The sequence below is a fragment of the Epinephelus moara genome, chromosome 24, assembly GCF_006386435.1.
Source record: "Epinephelus moara isolate mb chromosome 24, YSFRI_EMoa_1.0, whole genome shotgun sequence".
NCBI classification, from domain to species: domain Eukaryota; kingdom Metazoa; phylum Chordata; class Actinopteri; order Perciformes; family Serranidae; genus Epinephelus; species Epinephelus moara.
This window is the reverse complement of record NC_065529.1, coordinates 48,680,585-48,702,441: the sequence shown is the minus strand read 5'-3', so window position 1 is coordinate 48,702,441 and position 21,857 is coordinate 48,680,585. Positions and strand designations below refer to the sequence as shown.

General features: G+C 41.9%; 1 protein-coding gene across 2 annotated transcripts in view; it reads left to right on the top strand.

Annotated features, from left to right (window-relative positions):
• The window catches only part of mtss1 (MTSS I-BAR domain containing 1), a 75,718-nt gene that overhangs the window by 13,715 nt on the left and 40,146 nt on the right, over positions 1 to 21,857 (top strand). For both annotated transcript variants that reach the window (XM_050037671.1, XM_050037670.1), the window contains exons 2-3: positions 9,154 to 9,215; positions 14,974 to 15,047. In XM_050037671.1, coding sequence (XP_049893628.1) covers positions 9,154 to 9,215; positions 14,974 to 15,047 — 136 coding nt within the window. The remainder of the gene's footprint in view (positions 1 to 9,153; positions 9,216 to 14,973; positions 15,048 to 21,857) is intronic.

The window sequence follows — 21,857 nt, the reverse complement described above, 5'->3', positions numbered from 1 at the left end:
CCTGCTGCTGGTATTGAAGAAATAAAAGATCGTGATTTATGCAAGAATGATAAGAGGAATAGAAAGTCCATGCTCTCCTCTGTCTATTTATGTCACTTAATAAAAACCTCATTGTTTCACAGATAAAGCTCCAGACAGTCTGTTGTGTTGCACATGTTGGACTTCTCTGAACAAACCATTAACCTGATGTTGACACACCCTACCTGTCTACCTTCCCCTCGTTCTCTTTTTTTCTCTCTCTGAGTCAACCAGAGTTGCTCAAACACAACGTCAAACAAACCATCGACCTGCTGTTTGAACAGTCTCTCAACCTCTTTCTCTCACTGTTGCTTCAGCAGAGTTGCGTTATTATGGCGACTCTTTGCCTGAAACATAATTGCCAGGGCAGTGGACAAAATGTCCGGTGTATTTTGGGCTACGTAGTGCGTATATACCGAGCCTTTTTCGCTGAGACGTAACTATATGTTGTGTGTGAGATTTATGTCTTCAGTAGGAACCAGTGGGCTTTGGGCTGAGAGCCACAGACAGAGTAGGGAAGTTGTAAAGTATTAAAAGACGCTCACTGGATTTATTCACAGTGAGAATGATAAAGGATAACACCAGCCTGACGCAGACATGGTGGGAATAAAATGCACACACAAAGCTTGAGTAGTGTTTTCTCTTGATAAGCAGAAGGTAAAACAAAAGTGATGGTAATAACAATCATCTGTGGTGTGTAACAGTCAGGTTTCACTCTCAAACTGGTTTCAGAGGAATTTTCAGCGTCACATTCTTCTGACAAATGCCTTCTACGCTCTGTGACACGTAACGATTTATGATAAGTGGATCATTAATATTCCCATACATCACAAACCAGCATATTTCCCCTCCTGCAACCACTTAGTCAGAAGTGTATGACAAAATGGTAGATGGCTGAATTTCCTCTGGATATCAGCTTGTTTCCACTTTAACAGAGTTTTAGTTCTGTAAGCTGCATTGAAAACAGTCAGAATTATCCCCTAATAACATCAGAGCTTTTTTCTTCTCAAAGCAGTAGTTGACACAAGGACACAGTAAAGGAGATTTGTTTCTAATGAGGAAGTGAAAGTGTTTACAGGCAGAAATTTGTCGTCCCAACATATTCTTATCATCTGTTTGGCTGCTGCAAAGCAAAAGTGGCAGGCAAATGATGTAAGAGTTATACTTCTGCAAAGGTTTCTACAGATTTATGGAGACAAGGGTGTCACAGGTCACTGAGGGTTGCAGGGGCCGATTTGTTGATCCAACATCCTGTCGGGAGGCAGGTTCAACATGAAATACTGGAGCTGACTGGAGCATGTTCAACCCAAACTGTACGAGTGTAAATGTTCCTGAATGTCAGATGTGCACCTTTCATGACCTACAGACGAGCAAGACAAGCATCTTCCAGCCTTCAAGTCTCAAGTCTTTTCCTGAGGTTGAACTCTAAAACCAGTTTGCTGGATTCTCTGCGTTGAACCTGTTTCCACTGAAAAATACTTCATTGCTTTTCTCTTCCTCTGTAATACCCACATTTCTCCAAACTGTTGGCACATTATCTGGAAGTCATCAACACACAAACAAACATGCACATGCAGCAGTTACTTGGCAGTCAGCAGCATGCGTGGCTGCACATGGAAGGGTAAAGCAGGAAGCTGAATGAACAAAGGTGTTTTTGTTTGTTTGTAAACCAAAGTACATGCAGAGAAACAAGAAAAATTTAAAAGCAGATCAGTTTGTTGTCTGTCAGCTGTTGTAAAAGACACATGCTAACATCCTACGTATCAACGCACAGTTGCAATGGGGGTAGTGTGTCTGAGGCTGTGTCCAGGGTTCATCTTTCTCATGACTTAAAGTTACATGTTGGATGCTGTAGGCACCAAACAGAGTAGGAAACACTGCTCCAGGTAAATGTTAGTTACATATAGCAGGGTTTTTGAACGCTCTTTTGCATAAATCTTCTCTTTATCAGTAGTTTTCAATGGTTCCAGTGAGCTAGTTTGTGTTTTATCCATGAATGTATAAAGAGATTGATACAGCTTTAGATGTGGGGCCCCGTTCATTCATATTGAAGTTGCTCAGTGTTGCATGGAGCCAAAAAAGTTTGATTTCTAGATATAAGATTACCTTGGTCTATTGCAACTGTGGGCATATAGCTCAAGCTCACTAGCGTTTCCTTTAACCCCGCCTCCCAACCACTCTGTGTCAGGCTTGCTATAATGAATGACAGTAGGAAAATAACCCTGGATTTGGCCTTTTATTGAATTTTACAATTTTTGTGATGTAATGATTTAAATCGGGTCTATTTAAGCGTTCTTACCAGGAAGCTGATGTACCTCCAAATAGGGCTGTCACGATTAGTCGACTAATCGATGACTAATCGACTATTAAAATAATTGGTGACTACTTTAGTAGTCAACTAATCGGTTTGAGTCATTTTTCATAGAAAAGTACTATAAAAGTACCCAAAATACTCATATTGCAGCTTCTTACGTTCAGATATTGGCAGCTTTACACACTCTCCCGTGACAGTGAACTAAAACCCTTTGGTGTGAGTATGAAACAAGACATTAGATGACGTAATTTTGGGGTTTGGGCGAGACAGACCGACATTTTTCTACATTTTAACACATTTTTCGATGAAATGATTAGTTGACTAATCGAAGAAATAATCGACAGATTAGTCGACAATGAAAATAATCGTTAGTGGCAGCCCTACCTCCAAATTACACGTGTTTTTCACAGTGGCGTCATGGTTATGTGATGGACCCAAGATTTGCAATTTCCCAGTTTGGTCAAAATGTCAAATGTACTTAAGAGCCCGGTGCTGTTCCTGGGAGCTTGGTTCTGTCCAGTATCATCAGTTAGTACTGTGTGTTTCACCCTGTCATGCTACTCTCAGCTTCAAGTTTTAGCCAACACAGTGTGCAGTGTGTGTTATTGTGGAAAATGCACCTATGATAGTTTATAATGACTCTATTAGGGCACTGCTACGAGCTTAGCTGACAATGTTTGGTCGGACAAATTTCTTACTAGCAATTGTGATGAACTTCATTTTCGTAGACGAAGCAGTTCATTTTTAATGGAGAAAATGCTCTTCAGATAAATTAAGACTGATTGTTTGTTGCATCCCAGTTCACTGATATTCAAACATCCAATCACAGCTTTGTTAACTGCCTTTCTGGCTGACTGATAGCTTAAACGAATGAATTACCATCTCAGTAGCTGCCTCGTAGTTGAATGAGTAACTAAATAAGGTCTTTCGAGACTCAGTCAGGTCAGCGGTGCACTTTCCTGAGATGTCACGCCAGTTCCTCCTCAGCGCTCTGTCTCTTTTCGCTCTGTCGGTCAGTAGAGCAAGTCAGGATTATCATGGTAGGATTAGCTGCTGATGGCAGGTGACTACACACACACACACACACACACACACACAGACCAAAGTAACTGTATACCTGGTCATGCTGTCTGGTTGACTAAGCAGATAGGATAACAGCTCTGTATATCTTCTATACATGGAGTGAATAGAGTTTACTGTGTCAGTGCCAGTGGAGCATGTAGGCTGTTCCCACTCGTCTTAAAACAAGCGTTTTTGGCAGCTTCTAAGGCTGGTGGTGTTTATAGAAGTCTAAAATTAAAGCAGGTGCAATCTGAAGATCCCAACACAGATGAAAGAAACCAGTGTTTACTCTGAAGAACCAAGGATTTATTTGTGTCATAAATGTTTGGTGTTTTAACATCATGAAAATGACTCAAATGATTTTTCAGTTTATCAAATTTGTCGTCAGTTGATTTTCTGTACGTTACGATTTCAGCACGACAGATAACGAACCATCTTTTTAGGTGTCTTTCTGTCTGTCTGCTTGTGTGTGTGTTTGTGTGTGTTTATCTAGCAGTCATACTAGGATATTACTGAAGTAATATAGAAAAGTAAATGGACCAGACGGTGAAACTGTCACAGCAGAATGGTGCTGCAGTCATAGTTTTGGCTCGATGGTAAGCCAACAGTGCAGCAGACGAATGACTGACTGGCTTCCTGGTTTCAAGGTGCTTACGCTTCTTGTCTAAAGTTAAACCTGGCGGCTCACCGGAGCTCCATGGCTAGCTTCTGGGTTGCGGGGCGCTTTGTAGCACTTTGGCCTCTTGTCTAGACCCTGCAGTCTCACCCAGATGCGTTCTCAAGTACCGACAATTGGCACCAATGGATTTAACATAAATCAGTGCTCAGTGATACCAACGTAATTCAGTCAGTACGCTCAGACTCCTCCCTATGAACAGCATGGCTTAATGTAGTCAATTCAGTCAAAGGAGCAGTACAAAGGACTCCCAAGAAGCAATGCAACAAGTAGCCTATATTCAAGCCCCTTTCCCACCGCACGAAAAAAACAGCAACACCTGCCAATATCTGTTTTGTTTTTTTAATTTAATGGAAAAGGTTACAATCATCATTCTCTCCCGGGTCAGATAACTCACAGTCACAGGGATTAATCAGCTCTGGCTCCAATTGGCAGTGATGGAAAAACAACACCCGTGTGTAAGCACTAATTTTAGCCCCTTTCCTGGTGCGATGCAGTGACAGGCCGCCACAAACTTAATGTCCATCACTGTCCAAGTAGTGCTCGAAAAATTGTTCCAAATTAGTCTGCACCGAGTTTGAAAGAAAGACTTAATAAGTAAGTGATATAAAAAAAGAAGTAGCCATTGTTTCCACTCACCTCTATGCTGCTTTCAGCTGTTTACTAACCTGTTTTCCGGCCCGTCTGTGATGTCAAACGTAACACACCAGGAAAAAAAAAGAATACAAAAAGCCAATAGGCGCACTTGTCTGCTGCAGAGCCATGTACACAGCTCTGGTCCTCTAACAATGGGAAAGGAGTTTATTGCCTATTTTTAGCGTGTTTTCTAGTGTTTAAAAAATCAGTGTACACATGCTAATTTTGGTGGAACGTGGGTTTAAGTCTAGAAGGACAACTGAAGTACATAATGTAATCTCTCTCCCCCTCACTTGTGCTATACAGGCAGACAGTGGGTGTATATGTGGCATGTGGGGCAGACAGGAGTGGGACTTAAGTGTGATGAGATATTAGCAAAACAGAGTACCTGTGGAGTACCTAGAAACTCAATAAACACACACACACAAAATGCAATCAGCGACCAGAGAGCATTAATTTCAATCTCCCGATCACGTATCTCTTCAGCCAATAACAACACAACAGCTGAACAGTCTGGGCGTCCCTAATGACTCTGAAGTCAACTTCGCTGCCACTCTGACAGTCCTGATTTGGGGACAGCTCTGCTCTCTGTTCAGTCACTGCCTTTTGTTACATTTCCTTCTTCTGAGAGTACGCAGCTGTTTATTTGGCAGCTGTCTCGGGGAACCCTCTGGACACAGTCATTGACCCTTGTGGGCCCCAGGTCCCTAATTTAGCCACAACTGCTCCAAAGCTCTCAGTATCGGGCTGCAGTGGACCCTGATACTCTGTCTGCTCGTGGTGTTTTCAGCCCTGCTCGCTGCAAAACCGCTGCTGGAATATTTTGTCTGCTGACTGACTGTGACATTCCTGACAGTCACAACAAATCCTGACAGAATTTAAGGTTTAGGTGAGAAGTGGCGGTGGGAACAAGGAGGGCCCTCCGGGAGCTGCACAGGCTGAAATACAAGCAGCAGGGACATTTTAGTGTTGTACGTTCTTTGTTTGTAGCTCAACACTCTTGACCAGAGTGACCTTCAGTGACTGCTGAAGTAGAATAAACGTCATTTCTTAGATAACCAACATTACACGAAGGAAGTCAGGGTCAGAGCTACGGAGGTGTGATGTTATTCGTGTGAACAGTAGGGGTTTGACCGTGTTTTCTGTACCAAAGGAAATACAAAAGAAGTGAATGAGATAAAGATATCTCCGAATTAAATGACTGGCCATTACTCTTGCTGTAAAAAATTAAGGCATTGCAACACATGCATACGGTATGGTCAAATAATAAAATAAAATAAGCTGTCAAAATATGCCAGTAATGCTCTTTATTCATTGTCACTTTGGCATGGCGTGTCATCCCTCCTCTGGTTCGATTTGCTAACAGACAACGCCTGACCTGCCTGCACTTTCAATTTTATCTTCACATGCGAAGATGTAAGCCTAAGTGTATTAGGGCTAATTGTTTGATTACAGGTTGCACTGAATGATACCAGGCGAACATGCGTACACCATTATGCCTTGTGAGCACAGCAACACGAAGCAGATAAAAATGTACATAAATGTGATTAGATGTCAGCGGCACAGCTGCGAGTCACTAGAGATTTTGTTCCATACAGGTCCAGGCAGATTTATCCGTGAGACAATTTTATACGCATGGATAAATCTGAAAGATTAATGCGATGGGGGAAAAAACCCTTGCATAAGATGATATTTTTGGAAAGATTACAATACATTATAAATGCTCTCAATTCAAAACACACTATGTCATCATATCTAGAGTGACTTGCAGCCTGACATGTACCTATTCAATAACCATCAGTAATTTCAGCTACAAAAAAACACCACTTTTCTAACAAATGCTGTAAAATGACTTCTAAGTTCAGCTTATCCGAAATGTGTTTATCTTAAATTTCACTTGAGCTTGTGTTCTTTTTTCCCCTCTTAATCCTAGTATAAATTTTGTCCGAGCCTTAACGTATTTTGTCCCTGCAGGGATCAATAAAGTTTTCGGAGTGAAATCCATTTTCCTTCCTCTTCCACTTATCCCACGTTCACTGTTAGTTGTTTGCCAGAGGTTTTCGGCCGGTCACCTGCAGTATTTCATCACACAGTGCTAAATCCCTGTAGCTAGTAAACCTGTCAGCCCCATGCCGTGTGCATGCCTGGCTAGCTGTGAAGCTGGGCCGGCTAACAGCTTTAGCGGTGTGGAGCTAAGAGGCTAAAGGCATGGTGTTAGGGGTTAAATCGGTATTATCCTCTCTCTCTGGTGGACCAGCGGAGACAGAGGACAGACAGGGTGACCGGGTTTAGGAGAGAGAAAGTGGGATTCAGCCCTCCGTTCCAACAGGGCTTCCCTGCATTTTTAATTGAATAACCAGAGCACGGCACCAGCAGCTGTTGGTCACAGATGTAACCCAAGGTCAGGGCCTGCAGCATGAAGCAGCCTTAGATTACATAATCAATCAGCTGCTGGTGCAAAATGCAGCCAAAGAAACTGTTTTTACTCCCTAATTCTGCAGAAGGAAGAAATACATTTCTCTCTAGAGAAAGTAGATCTTTTGAACAACTTTCAGTGATGTGCTGTGATATCAGCAAAGTAGTTTAAAAAATCTCAGTGTGTTCAACATTTGTGGCTGTTTAATATAACTTGTGATTATTTGCTGCTTTTCTAACATTTTGGCTTTTGAGTTTCTGGTGGTCTGAATTTTACACGTGTATGAAATTCATGTCAGTGTGGGCTTGAAACAGGATTCACGGCTCATTGGTGATAAAGCTGAATATTGAGCTCAGACAAAAAGCTGCAGTTTCATGGAGAATCAATCTCGGCTGCACGGCATCGGTTTGCTTGTTTTTGGCCCTGATGGTTGGCCTGCCTCTGTCCTCGTGTGAAACCCAGAGAACCCAAAAATAACACGGCTCAGTCAGCTGTTGATTTGTTTTACACTGTTCAGAGCTGCTGCTGCTGTTCAAAGGAACTCAATATGAAAACTGTAAAGTGTATTTGACATTCTGAGATAACAAAGGTCACAGAAAAAGATGCAACTATTGGATCGATCGATTCGTCGACAGAGAATAACTGATTTCTCAGCAGCACTTCAATTAACAGACTTCTTTAAACTGAATATAATAATCAAATCTTTTCATTCTGCCATGCTGTCTCTTTTCTTTTTGCATACTTTCCGCTTCCTTCCTGTCCTGTCTTTACGCCCTGATGATTTTGTCAATCATCAGGGCGTTTTGTTTTGTCTTGCTCGTTCTGCATTTTATTCCCCATATCCTCTTTATTCTCATTTTCATTTAGATTCACTCTCTAATTCATCTCAGTTCAGTCCATTAATCCTCACTGGCTCGAACATTTGTTAATTTTAGTGCTGCCAAGCTCGTACACACCACCTCTATTGGTAGTTAGAATCAAGCAGTAAGCATTAAGATGTTATGATATAGCAAATTAAATCACATATATACCTCATTTTTACTCTCATATTCTCATATAATGTCCCTTTTCATGAAGTGTTTATGTTAAGTGTACCCCATAGCCCTGTTGTGATTTTAATAGACAATGTATTGTCCCAGAAATAATTGGAATAAACAACATTATTGCCATTTTAAGACCATTTTACGTCACTGATGTATTGATATTATAGTAGCATAACAATGAGTAGACCCTCTAGTGGAGCAACAAACTTTTAATTCAACCAGAAATTATGGCAAAATGTGTCTCAGCATAGTTTTTTTAGGGGCACTATCTTTTGATATATGGACATGACCTTGGTTATTTCTGCTGACCTTGATAAGTCAGTAACATAATTATCATGACAGGCGTAGTACCAGTGAGATCAAAATGAGATTAACATTAAATATTTCTATGTATTGTGCGTCTGTCAGTTCAGTGTTGTCAGTATTGTATCTACAGTAGGGCTGCAACTAACGATTATTTTCACTATCAGTTAATCTGCTGATTATTTTGTAGATTAATTGGTGAATCATTTGGTCAATAAAATGTCAGAAAATATTGCAGTCAGAAAAATATGCACATCAGCTATTTAAGATCTAAAGTGTTTGGGATTTTTTGTGACAAAACAAGACATTTTTTGTGGTGGTCCTGCAACATCTACCTTGTTTTGTCAGTCCAAAATCCAAAGATGTTAAGTTTATGATATAAAACAGAGAAAAGCAGGAAACCCCCATATTTGAGAGGCTTAAAACAGCATTTTCTGCTATTATTATTCTGTTGTTCTACTAATTGTTGCAGCTCTAATTCACATACACCAGTCCTGCGCAGAGAAATACCTGACAGGTGCAGTACTAATACTTTAATAATAGCTCTGTCTCCCTCAGTAAGGTCATAAGCTCGTCAAGATTATTGATATAAAGTCCACTTTGTCAAAGCTTTGTGTTTAATGTCTCAGTTAAACTCAGTGACTGTGTGATGTTTAATGTTTGATGTTCTCTGTGTTTGCTGCAGGCCAGTTATCCAACATGGGAGGACTTTGTAACCAAAGGAGCCAAGCTACAATCACAGCTCAGGTAAAACACACGTCCACACATGCACACACACATTTTAGAAGAATTTTCCATGTATTATTTCATTTCATTTCATGCAGAGCAGCCGCCAACTGTTGTAGTAACCTACAGGTCAAGTCTCGTAGCTGTGAGTCTAATGTTTAGTGCCTTGGTCATCGTCAGTGTTCAGATTTGTACCGAGTCAAAGAAATAAAAAAGGGTTTTACCAATGAATCTGGTCAGAGTTCAGTAATAAAATCCTCACACACTACAGAGCATCTCTCCTGCTCGCGAAGAGGAAATGGTACCAGAGTACCTTCAATTCAAAGTGGGGAAACACAGTTTGACTTATTTTTTTACTTCTTTACCAGTCAGATTTCTCATTTTTTGAATTTCCTATTATACTTTTAAACAAATTTTAACAGCTCTTTGTTCTAAAATAACTGCAGAATGTTAATAGTTTGTCTTTGGTACCAAAACTCAGGAAACATTTCAAATAACAGCAGCTCACATTTCTCCCTCTTAACTTTCTGTTGGCCCGTGGCCAGTTGTTGACTGCAAAATGCTGCCGCCAAACATACTGTTTATTGTCATGTACAGTACTTTATATAGTACTTTATATGAAAGCTGCATGTGTTATGACTCTGAATCTGTGTGTCGCACACAGTGACCCAGTAGCTGGCTCAGTATAATAACAGTATAATGACTGTGTTTCCCAGTAGGCCAGTTTACTTTGATAAGCATCGCTCTGCCTGCTGCAGCCAGTCGCAGTCCATTAGCCCTGCCAGTCAGCCAGCTACACACACACACACACACACACACACACACACACACACACACACACACACATTAAGCTTTAACACACATTTAACTCCGCAGTTGTGTTTGTTCATCAAACTGCCATAAAAAAACAAATGCGTCACAAATGCAAAACATAAAAAAGGAAATGAATAGTTAAGTTTTGTGTTAAATTAAGTGGAGATCACCAGGAACATGATTTTCTAGCCTCTAATCCCACACCTCTGAGCCTCATACAACCCAAATCTTTACCATTATTGCCAGTTTGGAGAAGCAGCAGGAGTAAAGACATGGAAGTTAGGCAAGGTACTGCTGTGGAAGAGGGCAGCAGCAAGACATATTAGCCTCCAAAAAGAGTCCCACCTAACAAACAGTCAACATCGGTTTAAGTGTATATAGCGCTATATTGAGAGTTTTTTCACCACTTTACCTTTCTGTTAAACAGCCTGTTCATACGGGGAAGCCATCAGCGGCTTTAGTTCTCCATCTATGCTCTCTCAAAGCCACCAGAATCCATCAACAAAAACAATAACTTTAGCTTGCTGAACACAGGAGCTGCTGATCTATTGCTGCCTGGATCAGTTAGTTAGTTTGTGTTATTGTGTGACCTCAGTGAATCCAGACTAACCCATTTAAATGCCAAAGTCACAAAATAATACAAACTAACTGACCAAGCCAGCGGTAGACAAACAGCTCCTGTGTTCATCAGCATTAAATCACTGTTTTTCTCAGTGGAGTCTGGCTTTGAAGAGAGTGTTAAAACGGTGTAGTTACAGACTGTGTATTTGTGTGATTGGATACGTGAATTTAATTGAAACATCAGTAATATTTGGAATAGTGTCACTGCTTATCTTACATTTTAAAGGAGCAGTGTGCAGGATTTAGTGGCATCTAGCAGTGAGGATTGCAGATTGCAAACAGCTGAAACTTCTCCCATGTGCCAAACGTGAACCCACAGTTAAGATTCCTCCGTGTTCTTTGTTTAGGAGGTTTTTACCCAGAGCTCAATTACCAGTAAAGATCTCCTCCTCTCCAAAACAAACGGACCAGGTGATGTCAACCAATAAAAAACACTGGATAAAGCAGTGTCACATTGCAAATAAGTGTTTCTTTGATGCTGTTTAGCTTATCGCAGACGCGCAGCTAGCCCGGCACCTGCTAATGTGTGCTCACCTTTTTTCTCTGATAACTTAAGTTCCAGATGTTAAGGAGTTCGCCAAATTATCCGCAGAAGTCTCTTCCTCTCTGATACAAACGGACTAGGTGATTTAAACTGAATGAATCAATTTCACATTAAACAAAATCAGTGTTTTTCCAATGCAGCTTGACGCAAAAGGACTTATAACTAGGGTGGCAGACGCAAAACATGAATTGCCCTGTCGAGAGCCAGTGTTGAGTTTGTTCGGTCAGGGCCACCGTAGAAACATGGCGGACTTCATGGAGATATAAATCGCTCGTTCTTAGGTAACAAAAACACAATGATTCTTGTTTTCATGTGATTACACATTATAGAAAACGTAATTATTATAATATATTCCATTTCTGCCAATATATCCCATTTAATCCTTCACTCTGGACCTTTAAGACACATAACAGCCTTATTCTCTTACCACTGCCTCAAGCTGAAGATGATTTCAAGGCATTTGATAAGACTAGTTTAACTTCATATCTTCTAAAGCTGACTTATTAAGCAGCACGATTGCTGTATTAGCATCCTGGTAGCTTATTTCCCTTGCAGGATGAGACAGAGTGATCTTTACGAGGTAATATTGCTCGCAGTGGGGCTGATTAGAAATTGTGCTTGTTCAGTCTTGTGTGGGATTTTGAAAAACAGCTCTACTCCACCCCGACTTTAAAGCAGTGTGTACCAGCTGAACAAAGACAAACCAGAGCTTCTGTCAGACTCCAGCGGGGTTTCTAGTGTCTCGTTGAGGAATGTGGGACTGTGAGTTTTCCCGCAGCGCCACCAGAGTGTTCAGGCAGCTGGGGATCATGGGACGGCAGATCAAACATGTCTGAGCACACACGAAGCTGCAGTAGTGTGTTTTAATTTTATTTTTCTGGTATCAGGACTTCATGGTAGCTTTTAAGCATTTTAGTGACTTATAGAAGATGATGCACATGGTGTGTGTGTGTGTGCGTGTGTGTCTCGAGTCTTTGGTATTAATATGAAAGAAAATTTCCACTGAGGTCAGACAGACACACACTCACACACACACACACACACACACACACAAAAACTATTGACAGCAGTGTCATATGATCTTCCTAGTTAGGTTTTCAGGGATAATGACTGTGTGTTTGTGTGTGTGTGCGTGCCTGTGTGTGTGTGTAGCTATAGAAACATAGACCTGGCTGGTAATGGACAACACACACACACACACACACACACACACACACACAGACAAAAGGTCCATTGATGATGATGATGATGTGTGTGTCAGAAGGTCTCCAGTTGCACTCCTCACACTGGCCTTTGAGGGCGACTGGCCTCTCATGTGGCTCCATCAATCCTCCTTCCAAAATAAAAGACCTATTTTTCTTTTTTTAAACCAAGCAGAGGTTTGTTTATGATGTGTCCTCTGCAGCAGACCGCACCGCCCAGTTATAATTAACAGAAGTCACATGACTCACTTGGCAACCTGCCATCCAAATCTGATTCAATTGATGTAATTTCAGTTTATCTGTTTCTTTTTCTCTGGTGTTCATACCACTTAACAGGGATGGGTGTAATTGAAATAAAATTAATACTACGACTTGTTGGTAAGGGGCTTGGTACTTTATTTTTCTTGCATCATTATCTCCTAATTTGGAGTTTCCAGTTGCTTCTGCATTGCACTTTTTGTCACTATAGGCTCAGTCTAAAACAAGACTTCCTCCTCCGTGTGCCAGTCTTTTCGACTTCTCTCTATAATGGATACCTCGTCTGCACAGATCAGTAAAAAAAGAAGCTAATATAAAGCTAAATCATCGTCTGACGATAGCTGATAGGTTTCGAGATTGTATTTCGGCCAATGCGTTTCGCCTCTCCACACGGACCACTTACCTGCCACTCAAACATGATTGGTCAATACTACTCAGACTACAAATAGAAACCAGAGTGCTTCCGATATAATTTATACACCAATCAGCCAAAACATTAAAACCATAGGTAGGTGAAGTGAATAACATTGATCATCTTGTTACAGTGCAATATTCCATTGGGAAACCTTTGGTCCTGGCATTCATGTGGATGCTACTTGATGCGCTCCATCCATCCGAACACCGTTGCAGACAAACTAAACCCCCTCATGGCAACGGCACTTATCGATGGCAGTGGCCCCCCAGCAGGAAAATGCATCATGCACCATGCAACATCACAAAAACTGCTCAGGCATGACCCGAGGAACGGGACAAAGAGCTCAAGGCGTCAACCTGACCTCCAGATACCCCAGATCCCAACCTGATCGAACATTTGAGGGACGTGCTGGTACCCCAGGTCACCCCCGATCTACAGTGGGTGCTCCTTGGACTGGACTTGGCTCTGACCTGTTAAGGCATGGACAAAGGACCTCTGGAGGGTGTTCTTTGGTGTCTGGCACCTTCAGATCTTTTGGGTCCTGTGGGTTGTGAGGTGGGGTACCAACATGTTGCACAGATGTTTGATCAGACTGGGATTTGGGGAATTTGGAAGCCAGGTCAATGCCTTGAGCTCTTTGTCACGTTCCTCGGGGCACTCCTGAGCAGTTTCTGTGGTGTGGCATGGTGCATTGCCCTGCTGAAGGGCCACTGCTACTGAGGGGTGCTGTTGCCATAATGGGGGGTGCCTGGTCTGCACTGGTGTTGAAGTGGGTGGAACATGTCAGGTGGTGTCCACATGAACATTGCACTGTAACAAGATGATCAGTGTTGTTCACTTCACCTGTCAGTGGCGTAATGTTTTGGCTCACTGGTGTATACTGTAATAGTAGGGTTGCAGTGATGAACTAGTTTTAAGGGAAACCGTGATAGAAAAGTTGAGATGTTTATCATACTGTGTACATTTGCTTATCTACAATATTGGTTAAAAAAATGCAACTGGACAAAGAATCTCCTCTTAATTTTAGTTATTTGTAAAGAGGAGACTTTTTACACTTTTTACTTCCACTAACAAAATGGTTTCAGGTTTCAATTAGAGTATTAAAATGTTTGTTCAACCAAAAGTATCCCTTCTGTTTTCATTCTTTTAAGGGTCATTGTGACTAATGATAATATAAGTTCTGTTATACCATGATACTGTGAAACCGCTATATTTCCTGAGACAATTATCATACCTTGCTCATCTCAATCATGTGTGGAGGGTTTTCAGACCCTGATGTAATCAGGGCGACGTATTTCCCCCCTCTGTTTGTGTAAACAACACATTCAGCATGGAGCTATCAGTGCTTGCAGTTCTTTTTTTATCAGTTTTGCTGTATTGATCAGATGTTTTGCACACTCCTATTTCTTTTGTCAACCTTTCAAAGCATCAAATAGCAGAACAAACAACATCAGAACTGCTGAGGCTGATGCTGTAACTCTTTAAATCCCCATCTCTCTCTGGCTTGTGTATGACGACATATTCCTGAGCTTCAGACTGTGATGATACAGCACTTGAGACAATCTGTTGCCTGCAACGACAGGGCTCTTGAGGGGGGGGTTAGCCCTTCTCAGGCCGGCCAGCAAACAGGACCACAGCAGAGCGACTGCCCCCAGCTGTGAGGCTTTAGTGGAAATGCATGTCAGCACGACTTGGCTTGGCAGAGCTAAAGTGGACTGACTTTGGCCGTCAGAAAAACCATATTAATGACACGCATAATGTGACACCTCCAGTTCACCTCATCAACAGGACCATATAGCATATTTATCATATGTATTATGTAGCATGTTAAATACATTTGCAGTATTTGGTGTGTGTTTTGTAAAAAAGCGTACATCTTGTTTGGATGGATTCAGTTAACGTGTGTGGTGATTGTGTTTGATTCAGGACGACCATCGTGGTGACCGGAGCCTTCCTGGATGCTTTTCAGAAGGTGGCAGACATGGCGACAGGGACCAGAGGTAAACACACACACACACACACACACACACACACACACACACACACACAGAAACGCAGGTACACACAGTAACATACAGACACATGCAGTATGCATCTGACCTGTGGGCCAAACACACGAAGAGGAAAATCCATCTGAGATCAGCTTTGTTTTTGTGTGTGTGTGTGTGTGTGTGTGTGTGTGTGTGTGTGTGTTTTGATATATATGCGTTTGTGTGTAGATGTGTGATGACATGTAAGTGAACCAAGGGAAATGTTTTCCCTCTTTATCTGTTTCTTCCTTCCTACAGTGTGATATTTCACTGGGTCTCTCTTTTTATTATAAATAGCAAGATCATGAGGGAACTAATTAGCTCCATCTCTTAGATCTCTGTAGAGCTGTGTGTGTGTGTGTGTGTGTGTGTGTGTGTGACATTATAATGTTGAAACCATTAAACATTGTGCTACTGGAGGATGAAATAGGCCAGGAAAATTGCCCGGCCAATCTGTCTTCTCATTTTCTCTCCTTGTTGTCAGTTTGTCTTTTCTGTGCCTCCATGCTAAGTTACTTTGGCTCGTTCAGGGTCTCATTTTCCTCCTTTTTTTTTTTCTTTCTCTTGGTCTTCCTGTCTCTCTCTGTGACGCGACAGAGTGAGACCTCATGCAGCTGCCTCGTTTTACCCTGGATTAAGTTACTCACATTCACACATACACACTTCATAGAGCAGGGCGCTCTCAGGGCTGAAGGAGCACTCCAACAATGTGGGAAATGCGCTTGTTTAATTTTGTGTTCAGAATCGAACAACAATCAGAGTAACCACAAGTATGGGGGTACACCTCATGGTTATGACAAACATTACACCCATGTATGAAAGTTGAACATGTGATTGATCTTCACTAAGTCCCACCCATTGAACACAGTCCAGACAATCACAGCGCAGTATCAACGAGCTTCTACTACGTCTATTCAGCCATGCTTCGTAGACTCTCATGCAATCATTTCAGATTTCCTTCATTTTCAGGCTGGCTTGTGGATTTTAAGCTTAGCGTTGTGTCTGGGGCAGGTGTAGTTGTGATGCTCGTGACCCGGAGAGGTTGGAAGGAGATATATGTTTCGTCTCGTTCCAAAATCAAACCCTGAAAAGAGTAGGGTTAACTAGCTAGCTACTGAAAGTATACTGATTGTAATAGAAGTGCTGCTTTTGCTTTTTAGTGATTGTAACAGTGAATGAAGACCTACTCTGCTTTACAGGAACAATGAAGGGAAGCAATTTTTCTCTTTAATGTAATTGTCTTTTGTTTCAATCACCAGGTGATGACAGGGTTCACAGTTACACTATGATCTGTGCGTTAGGCTTTAGCTTCTGTCTTAATCTTTTTAACCTGTTTTTGCTGATGAGTCAGTTTGACATTCTGGATATATCCTCCAAACACATACTGTAGACCCTTCTGCCTGCAGGGTAACCTGAAAGAAGCAGGGTAGGGTGTAGTTAGTGACTCCATGCTAGCTCAGACAGCTTGATGGATCGTCACTAAGGGGTGTGTCTGAGGGGAAAGGTCAATTCCAAAACCTTGGACATAAATAGAGTACTCCATGAATTTAGCATTGCACTCCTAAAACACTGCAGGAGAGGGACAGGGAATACCCGTGTGTTTTAAGCTCTAGTGCCTCTGTGCTGGGGCAATCAGCTACCAGTATGATTATGTAACACAGAAGTCAGTTGGTATTTAAAGGAAATCCAGTAACATGCATGCGTGTGTGCGTGTGTGTTGGAGGTGAATCATGGCCGCTCCCCTCCGTGGAAACCTCTGCAGACCTGCTCTGTCATGTCTCAGTATTCTTGTTTGTTTCCCAAAAAAAGAGGTAATGCACATTAGCAAACAACACCAAAAAAACAGAAACATAAAACACACCCTGTACTGGCCCCATAGACTACGAATGGCCGAGACTGAGCAGACTGCAGATCAATAACCGTACAATCCTTTACATACCGAGATTAATGTGGAAACAAAACGGCTTCAGGCAGATCACATTCTGCAGCACATGGCACTGCATAAACAAAGCCTGCAAACGTTTCACCGTCATAAGGTATCACCATGAATGTCACAAGACATACAGTATAGTTCAACAAGAGGAGAAAGTTTGTGCAGTGTACAGCCGTAGACACAGAGCAGTCAGCGCTCACAGCATGTGTTTATCTCTCAGTTAAACCTGCACCGACAGTGTCTCATACCTACATAATATGTGCTCCCTGTGTGTGTGAATGACAGCAGGTCATAGTTGCTAAAATATATAAAACCATGTTGAAAGTTCACAGGCTTAACGTCTGCTGCAGCCACAGTGTCCTTTACTGTCAACGTGTCTCCCAAGCAAGGCACTGTAACCCTTCACCTGCATGCTGTGTCTTATTAAAGCTGAATTTACATTTTCTGTGTCTGTGTAACAGTGAGGGTCCACTAATGTCAATTTTGAATTTGTTCATGTTTGCAAGGGGCTGGACTAGGATGTGCCTGCATCCTGGATGTATTAAAATCAGGCAGGTCAAGCGATTAAAAAAAAAAAAATCTAATTAATCACATGCTTGTGCATCACTTTTTGCTGTGGAAGTATTTAACAAATTTCAATTCAAATGAGTTTTGGCAGATGTGTTTGAGTAAAGCTGCTAGATTTTGGACACAATTGTCCCCCTGTCCTCTACCACCCAAACTGGTCTGCAGTCTATTGCAATCCATTGTGTCGGGGAGTTAGTTAGCTGGTAACAGGTAGACTCAGTTTGCCTCTGAACGCCTGGCTGAGTGATGCTTGACGAGGCTGGCTGCTAGCGCTAGCATCAGAGGCTGTGCTAGCTCAGACCTCGTGGTTCGTTGCTAAATGCTTTGCGTTGAGGTGATATTTCAGGCTTGAAGTTCTCCAGTGGTACAAAAATTCCTTCCTGCAGAAATTGCATGGAACAGTGCTCCTATCAACAGTTCCATTTGGGCATTTTTTGAATATAAATGTTCCGTTCATGGGGCCAAGCAGCGTTGTCTCGTCTGCCTCCATCATGTGACAAAGCCACTGCGGCCTTCAATAACGCTTGAGGTCACCAAAAAGGCGATTAATCAGCGTTAATTTTTTTAACGTGATATTTTTTCTGTCATTAATTAATTGAAATTAAAATGTTAGTTTGACAGCCCAAGTTAAAATACATACAACANCAGCGTTGTCTCGTCTGCCTCCATCATGTGACAAAGCCACTGCGGCCTTCAATAACGCTTGAGGTCACCAAAAAGGCGATTAATCAGCGGCCTTCAATAACGCTTGAGGTCACCAAAAAGGCGATTAATCAGCGTTAATTTTTTTAACTTGATATTTTTTCTGTCATTAATTAATCGAAATTAAAATGTTAGTTTGACAGCCCAAGTTAAAATACATACAACAAAAGTGTGAACATGTCCGTTCTGTTCGTTCAGAGTATGTCCTGCTCTTAGTCAGAATGGAGAAAGACTTTTTTGCAAACAAGATCAGATTTGACAGCTGGTTATGGTGCCAAAAGCGAAATTCAAACCTCAAACCTCTGTAGGCATCGATTAAATGTCTAAAGAGACTGAGCCTGTCATTGGGACACTGCAGTTCCAAGGGGGAAATGCTCAGCTGTGGCATGTACTACTTAGTTTGCTCACAATGTGTCCTGGAGCATATAAAAACACCTTATGGTCATTTTAACAAAGTAATAAACTAGATTTTCACTCGAGGGGGTCTTTAAGATGCTGCTGCTCAGGTGGTAGAGTGGATTGGTCATAATTTCTTGTATTGGTGGTTAAAATCCAGTCTTCATTGTCAGAGTGTTTGTGAGAAAGACACTGAATCCCAATTTGCTCCCAAAATGAGTGTGTATGAGAGGAGAAAATGTAAGATTGCCAGATTTATTGTGTCCTTTTTTTCGAAGTGTAGAACCTCTCAAACCCATTTCTCCTTTGTGTCATGTGGCTCTTAAAACAAATTGTTAAACAATCATTTTACAGGTCAACAGAAAATTGATCCACAGCCTTCAAAAGGAAATCTAGACAGAATATTTCTAAATCACCACCATCACAAATGACATTCAATAAAGATCGCAAAGGTCACTGATAACCCAGCTGTTGATGCGAGCATTGGCTGCTGCAGGGAGTCAAATACTGCTGAGACTGTTTGTCAGTTATCAATCAGCCGACAGAAGAACTCATTTGTGAAGCAAACTGGACAATCATTCTTCGGTTCCAGCCTCTCAAACGAGAACTTGCTGCTTTTCTTTGTTGTATATAGTTATAAATTGAATACCTTTCAGTTTCAGGCTGCTGGCTGGACAAAAAAAAGACATTTTAAGATGTCAGCTTGGGTTCTCAGTATTTTTCACTATTTTTTTATCACTTAATTAGATACTTGCATTTATTTATTTACAGATAAACCTGTTAAAACAACTGTAAGATGCAGCCCTTAGTATCATTTCCAGCAACCTGTAGATGTCCCATCGTTTTAACCAAGGGTTGACGTGGGATGACCAGAGTAGAAATGCCACTCCCATTCATTTGAATGTGGGTAGTGCGTCCAGGCTGTGGCACACTGTCTTAAGTCTTTGTGTCTAATTTACGTGACTTGATTCTTTGATATCATTGATTGAGTATTGGTAGAAAACAGATTTGATTGTTGTGATTTAGCCTGCTTGGTTCTGGCCTGGTTTTGTCCCATTTGGCACCTTGTCTAGGTTAACCTCACTTGGGACTGTTACCATCTGTTAGCAGTTAGCTCAGTGTAAAGCTAATATGGCTGGTTGACCGAGCTCATTCCACTGTTCTCCCTCTGTGTGTGTGTGTTTGTGTGCACCTGTGTGGTGTGTTTTGACAGCTGTCTCCTCCTCTATCTATGGATGTATATTGATGACAGAAGATTTGAGAGAGCACAAAACAAAATCTGAGTGCTACTCAGTCTGAAAGTCAACCTAAAAGAGTGCACAGGCACAGATTCGTAATTGCGTGCATTCCTGATCGCGTGTGAGCTCGTTTCTGAGTCAGCTCTCTGAATTTTGGTCAGCTGTTGCAGCTTCCTGGCACTTATGGTCAACCGCTTTAGTCTAGCAAGGTGCAACAGGACACATCTGGACAACAGAGTTGGATTATATTTATAGCGAATAACTACTTTTAAATTATTTTGAAACTGATCGGGGATTGAAAAAAAACACCCTGTCCCAGCTTTTATTTCGAAAGTAAAAGAAGGTGTCCAACAGGAACACCCTTCACTACCAGGTCAAAGTGAGCAGGTGACATTCTGAACACTGTGTGTGTGTGTGTGTGTGTGTGTGTGTGTGTGTGTGTGTGTGTGTCAGAACTGGTCTGGTGGGTTTATGTGTGGATTTTGTGGTTGGTTGCCACGGTAATGCTCATGTTCTTATCTTTCTGTGATCTGGACGGTGGAAAACGCTTTGTGTTTGAAGATTGTTTACCAGGATAAACAGACTGACAGGGGGACAGCTGGGATGCTAAAGCCTTGCTCAAAGGCATCTCAGTGGTGATACAGTACACCCCTCACGTGGGAGTTTCTCTATGTGAACATGCCAGAACCTATTTCAGTGTCTGCTGGCTTTCAGCTGTAGTTTATCAGTGAGTATGCCTTATTGACTCTGACAGCTTCCTCGTGGTGTGTCAGCACAGTAACATCGGTACTTGAACTCACCCAGAACCATATTGCACCTAAAAAATGCCAAACAGGTAAACTACTGAAATTAAAGAGAAATTCCTAATCGGTGTCTCCTAATACCTCTTTCTATTGGACTGTACAGCCCTCGAGTGTAACACATATTCAGTGGGTGTTGGCCTCCATCAGGGTTATCCTTTGTCACCGATTCCTTTTGTAATTTTCAAGGACGGGATCTTAAGGCACAGCTGGGGGAGGAAAGTGTCCGGTTTGACCCCCAGCATGCACTGTGGTGGTTTCCAGCCAAGTGCAAAGTGGTCTGGATTAAAGTCAGTACCTGCAAGTCTGAGGCCATGGTTCGAGCACCTGATCAGATGGCCTCTTAAACACCTTCCATCAGAGGTGCGTCCACGCACGTGCAACTCGTAGGAGGCTCCAGGGTAGACTCCAAACACATTGGAGGGATTATATATCTCATCGAAACCTGGAATACCTCAGTATCCTCCAGGAGGAGCTGGAAAGCGTTGCAGGGTAGAGGAGGGATGTCTGGAATACTTTGGTCAACCTGCTTCCCCCACAACTTGGCCCTGGATAAGCAGGTGAAAATAGATGAATGAATAACTAAATATCATTGAATAAACATGCTCACAAGCAGCTAACTACAGTTATTATGTTATTTAATTATTTTTAGGGACAATGCACATTGGTCAACATCACTGCAAACATGCCAGTGTTAAACAAAATGCTAATTTTCAACTGTTTTCCCTTGACCTGATGTGAAATTAGCCATTAAAAACAGCAGTGACTATCATAGCACTTTGTAATTTAGATATACACTGATCAGCCAAATCATTCAAACCACTGACAGGTGAAGTGAATAACTTTGATCATTTTGTTCCAATGCATTGCTCTGTTGGGAAACCGTTGGTTCTGGTATTGATGTGGATACCACCTGACATGTTCCACCCACTCAAACACCGTTGCAGACCAAGTACCCCCCCTCATGGCAACAGTACTCCCCAATGGCAGTGGCCCCCCAGCAGAAAAAAGCAGCATGCCACACTACAGAAACACTTTAGAAATGACCTGAGGAGCGTGACATAAAGCTCAAGGTGTCAACCTGGCTTCTAAATTTCCCAGGTCCCAATCTGCTCAAGGATTCTTGTGATGTGCCGGTACCCCA